The sequence below is a fragment of the Schistocerca cancellata genome, chromosome 6 (assembly GCF_023864275.1).
Source record: "Schistocerca cancellata isolate TAMUIC-IGC-003103 chromosome 6, iqSchCanc2.1, whole genome shotgun sequence".
NCBI classification, from domain to species: domain Eukaryota; kingdom Metazoa; phylum Arthropoda; class Insecta; order Orthoptera; family Acrididae; genus Schistocerca; species Schistocerca cancellata.
The window spans coordinates 409,667,989-409,673,988 of record NC_064631.1 but is presented as its reverse complement, the minus strand read 5'-3'; the positions used below and the strand labels follow the sequence as shown (position 1 = coordinate 409,673,988).

The window sequence follows — 6,000 nt, the reverse complement described above, 5'->3', positions numbered from 1 at the left end:
AGTCCCTGTACTAGATTTATCATTAACTCAACAATAAAGCTGAATACTAGTTAATAAATAACGGTGGAAAAACAAATAAAAGCTATAAATTTTTTAAGGATCAACACGAATGTATGCCAAATCTTTTTTACAGCAGGTCATTGTCAGCTAAATTTATTTGTTATTACAGTATTTTTCTTGGTGGCATTTCGATAGACATTCAGCATATAACATGTCGATAGGGTAACATCGATCATGTAACAGTTGACCCGCTAAAGAGGTTCTATGCACATTTTGACATTAGACGCATTGTTTATTTTGATTATCTGTGGATTATGTTGACACTAGGCGGTGTTTTGTTGTGCGTCAGTGTAGGAGATACAGTGAGAGTGATATACGTATGGAACTGCTGCTAAAACTTCCCTTTTTCACGGCGTCGCTCCATTCGTAATACAATTTGTTGTAGCGTGATGTCGTTTACTGTTCCGAAACTAGCTGTGAAAGACAGCTTCGACGAAGATGATGGGAGCGATGATGTTGAGGACGAAGTGTTTATTCGTGACGGTAGAAATGGTTTCAAAGTGGACGAAGAAAGAGGAGTGAAACGACCACTTATGGCCCCAAGAAGGAAATTAAAAAGCACACATCTTCAAAACGAAACTGGCAAAGTTTCGTCCTGTAAAGTTTTTTGCGTACCTTGTTGTTACGGTGTAATAGCATTGACGGCACTTTTAGGTAACACATCTTGGTCTCTACTTTTTAGCTGATCCTCTGCTCGTAGATTATTGCATTACCTCTGTAACACCGTGTTTTTCTTTTCCTGTTTTGTGTTATAACTTATTACTAGATAACGATGTAACAGTTCTAAAGTACATTGCTAAACCAATAGATAATATACGCACAAAGCACCTACAGAGTTCACTGCAATTTCGCAGTTGGCAAGTTCTGGCAGTTACTACCATATGTTTGTGGACACAATTATGTGTCCGAAAAGGCTACTTCCCAAGGACACTATACCAAGAAATATTGCTCAAACAACACTTGGCACTAAATAAACATGCAGCGCCATATGGAAGAAAAGAGAAACATTAGAACACTTTATACAAGTCGTAGTTTTATACAACTTTCTCCTTAAATTACATGATTCCACTAAAAATTCAGAAGAGTCAATAAATATATTTTCTTTGTCAGTTTTTTTCAGTTTTATTGAAAAATAATACTATTATTATTAATTATGTCTGTAATGATCTATGGAATGACAGGTTTTCTTTAACAACTTAATGCAGCTATTTACAGTATAGGAAGAATGAGGTGTGTGTACGCCACAATTTTATCTTAAATTTTGCAGGCTATTATAGTATGTCCCTTATGTGACATTATACTATCTATCTGAGGTAACTTATTTTACATATTTTATGTCACAAATCGTTGTTATTTGCTGAGTTTTAAAAACAAATTGTAGGCCTAGTTATTCCAATATTCTTCTGCATATATTACGATAGCTCATACATATAGTCAAACATCCATTGTAGTGCCCCATTTTTGCATAGCCATGTAAGGTTTCCAGATCTTTGACCATGAGCAGGGATAGAATATATAAATCTTTCTACAGCTGACTGCATTGTGTGAGAGCTGAAATCAGCAGATGACATCTTTCTATTTATATTTCGCGGAAAGTCTATGAAGGTAAGATAGAGAAATTTGAGCTTACGTGGAGGTGTACCAGCAACTGTTCTTCCCACAAACCATTCACAAGTGGACAAGGAAAGGGGGATGTGACAGTGGTAAACAAAGTACTATCCTCCAGCCACCATGAAGTGATAATGTGGATTTCTGAATATAGATGTAGATGTATCACAGGTACTACTGTACAGAATATATAAAAAATATTGTAAACAAGAGCCTGAGTTGGATAACACCATATATAGAGCTCATTTACGATGTAAAAAGAACTACAAAGACAAACTGACCCTGGCCAAAAATCTGGCATGTGAATACTACATAGAGGGTGCTCCCAACAAACGTAAAGCAGCGTGGGGCACAATCAATGAAGAAAAGTTGAAAACCCCACACAAGTTGCAACACTGGACCCTGAGGAAGTAAACGATTACTTTATTAACTATCTGAGCAAACTGAAAGACAAAATTAAAGAAAATGGCACTTGTACTTTACATCTTTTTGTCGCTGAGCCACCTCAGGGTTCTGCCTTCCATTGGAATGCCATCATCCCCAGGGATATTACAAAATCTGTATCAAGATTCTCAAACTTCAGAAGTATGGACTGTTATTAGTTCTTCAGCCATGTGAGGGAAAAACAACTGTCTGTATGTCTCTGTATGAGTCCTAATTTCATGTATCTTATTTTTGTGGTCCTTATGTGTGATTTAGGTTGGCAGTAGAATCGTTCAGCAGTCAGCTTCAAATGCTGGTTCTCTAAATTTTCTCAATTGTGTTTTTTGGAAAGAATGTCGCCTTCCCTCCAGGGATTCCCATTTGGATTGCCAAATCATCTCAGCAACTCTTATGTGTTGTTTGAACCTACTGGTAAAAATGCCAGCTGGCCACCTCTGAATTGCTTCAATGTCTTCCTTCAGTCTGACCTGGTACGGATTCCAAACAATCGAGCAGTAGTCAAGAATACGTCTCACCAGTGTCCTGTATGCTGCCTTCTGTAAGAGGTGAACCACTGTTTCCTAAAATTCTCCAAATAAACCAAAGTTGCACATTTGCCTTCCTTATCACTGTTTTCACATGCTCGTCCCACATCATCTCGCTTTGCAACATTATGCCCAGATATTTAAGTGACTTGACAGTGTCAAGCAGGACACTATTAATACTATATCCAAACATTACAAGTTTGTTCTTCCTACTCATCCACATTAAATTACATTTTTCCACATTTGAGGCTAGCTGCCATTCACAAATTGACTTAATTTTCTCCAAAGTTTTTGAGAATCAAATGTACAAACAACTAAATAGCTGTTTTGGAAAGCATGATCAACAGACAATTTGGATTCCAACATGGCAAAAATACCACTAATGTGGTCATTGAAGTTGTTAACCAACTGTTAACTGCGTTTGAACATAAGGATCTAGTATTAGTTGTATTTTGTGATCTCAGCAATGCCTTCAACTGTATGCCATTTAACACCCTACTTGCAAAACGCATATTTTAGTGTACTCAGCCCATATTTAGATGTGACAAAGTCGTAATGAAGCAACAGAAAGCAGTTTGCATCAGTCAAAAACTGATGCTCTTCTTTGAAGAAAGTTTGGACCGGAGTACCACAGGGCTCGGTCCTAGGTCCATTTCTGTGCATCACTGCAGTTAAGGATGTGCCAAACCATGCCGGAGCAGATTTGATAGTGTGTTTTGAGGATGACACAACACTGCTTAGCGCACCATGCCATGACATGATAGAACTGCATCTGGCAACAAAGGGAAAATTAGAACGAGCAATGAATTGGTTTTCTTCCAATGGATTCCTATGCACTTACATCACCATCTGTACTGTGCAAACCGCCTTGAGGTGCATAGCAGAGGATCCATCGCATTGTACCAGTTATTAGGGGTTCTTCCTGTTCCATTCGTGTGTGGAGTTAGGGAATAGTGATTGTTTGAATGCCATTGTGTGTGCAGTAATTATTCTAATCTCATTCTCATGATCTCTGTGTGAGTAGTACATAGGGAACTGTAGTATATTCCTACAGCCATCATTTAAAGCTGGTTCTTGAAACGTTGTTAACAGATTTTCTTATGATAGTTTGTCAGTCTTCAAGAGTTCCGTCAGAGTCCTGATAAAACACAAGAACTACTTCTGGGTCTGGCTACAGCTGTGGAAAGTAAATCAGTAAAACTACTAGGCTTTCACATTGATGGAAGATTAAACTGGGAGGAACACATTAGCCATTTCTGCAAGAAAATAGTAAAAGTAAGCTATTTCATGTGGAAATTGATGTCGCCAGAGAGTTTCTGAATGGAAGTAAATTGTAAATGCTTCACTGTAAAAAGTATTCTTAGTTGTATATTTAATGTTCAAATCTGTTCCACTGTAAGTGGTCAGTGGTGAAAAAAATGAAAGTTGTATTCTTATAATGTAGATCCCTTGGGCTTTCTTTTTATGTATGGGATGCTACCTTTGTTAATTCATTGGACTTAAATTTAATGGGTAAAGTGAACGGAAACTTTCAAATCAGTATTCTGGTCTGGGGTTTTCGTCATTTTCCTAAATCACTTAAAGTAAATACTGTACCAAGATGGCACCTTCGGCAATGTCATAAATTCCTCTCTCAAATGTGTTTAGTTCACTAAAGCATTGTCTCTCAGTTACTGATGAGATGTTAACTTCAACATAACTTTCCTTATCCTGTTCTGCCTTTCAGAATTGTCAAAAAATGGTGATGCATTTGGCACCTCTATGTAATAGATCTCAGAGAAGGTGACTTTCTTAGAAACTCATGTGTCAATGAGTCTGATGATATTTGTGGCAAGATACAATGACTTTATTCATATTTCTAGTAGAAAAATAATTTTTCAGCTACTTTGGGTGTCTCCAGCCAGTAACGTTCTCAGCGTTATTTGCTAGATTTATGGTACTTGCAACCTTAGAGACTGATTGAAGTTTCTGCTTTAGAAAAAGTATTCAACTATGCCAACACAATAGTAGACTTTCTTAATGGTGTCTTAGAACAGTTTTGATTGTACTTTTAATTGATTGAAGGTATTTATTGTATAAGCAATAAATTTTGCTCAGAAAATTAAACGTGTCTCCTAGTCGTCTATCCTGGACAGCACACCTGCAGTGATCAACAATCCCTTTCCTAGTAATTCTGAAAGTATTGCCAAGGCCATCATGAATAGCCTCTACACACCAAAGCTAGTCCACAGGCAGATCAGCCACTACCACCACAACCTCCACCAACATATTCGCATATTCAATTACTTCCACCAATATGCTGCTTCTTACCCAATACTACCACAACCTGGATAGCTTAATTACATCCTCAGTCCAGGCTTTGACTACTTTTTGCTGCATGGTTGCACTAGTGCTCATTTCAGTTGTGTGATTAAGAATCACAAAATATTCTATGTTATTAATGACAACTTTATCACATGATACATTTATAGAGTTCAAATTCGCCATGCATAATCAATTGACAAAGAGTGCATAGCTTTTATGGATGCCAACAATTATGAATGCAACAGTGGACTGTACATAACATGTGATGCCCAAGTGAAGATAATAGTCTCAAACCAAAAAAGAAAGTATGTTAATTACCTGAGTATTTTGACAACCAAAGTGATGCTCAGTATTTGTCATATTAAGAAGTTTTTTGCCATATGTCTCTTTGTTTATAATAAACTGGTAGCTGTTTGAAGTATACGAGGAGAAAAATCAGTTGCATCTATTATTACTACTTATTGTTACTAATGAGAAATTTTTATTCCAGGTCTGATAATGCTTGTGGTGTTTCTTATTATGTGGTTCCCATTTCCTCTGGATCAAGTTGCGTTCTGGAGACTGGGTCAGCACAGCAATATTGGAGGTTCCTTAGCTCCTTGTACAGAAATACGAGTAACTGACATCTGGAAGAAGAATTTTCCTAAGTTTACATCAGAGTCTGCAGTTCAGCTGAATGATGTTAATGATGATGGAATAGATGATGTGATCATTGGTTATGGGACAGGTAAGTTGGGAATTCATGTTGTGCTTTCTAAGCAACTGTGCTAAGTTTGCTCTTTGAGTCATGACTGATTGTGTACTGCAGACATGTATAAAACTTGTGTGGTAAATTCTCATAATTTTACATTGCCTGCTCAGGGCTGTTATGTACACAGTGTGTATTACATTTCTTCCTTTTATCTACACAGTCAAGGTATCAGACAAGGTCTGACACATAGTCTTGAAATAAGGTTGTAATTGACCCTGATTTCATATATTTGGGGATACACTTTCAGGAAACATATAATACCGCACAGTATACAGATTTGAGATGGTATGTGTGACTGAAAACATGTGA

General features: G+C 37.1%; 1 protein-coding gene across 1 annotated transcript in view; it reads left to right on the top strand.

Moving 5' to 3' along the window:
- Positions 1-257: 257 nt before the first annotated feature.
- Positions 258-6,000, top strand: part of LOC126191429 (uncharacterized) — an 88,360-nt gene continuing 82,617 nt past the window's right edge. The window contains exons 1-2 of the mRNA XM_049932306.1: positions 258-714; positions 5,431-5,667. Coding sequence (XP_049788263.1) covers positions 450-714; positions 5,431-5,667 — 502 coding nt within the window. The 5' untranslated portion in view covers positions 258-449. The remainder of the gene's footprint in view (positions 715-5,430; positions 5,668-6,000) is intronic.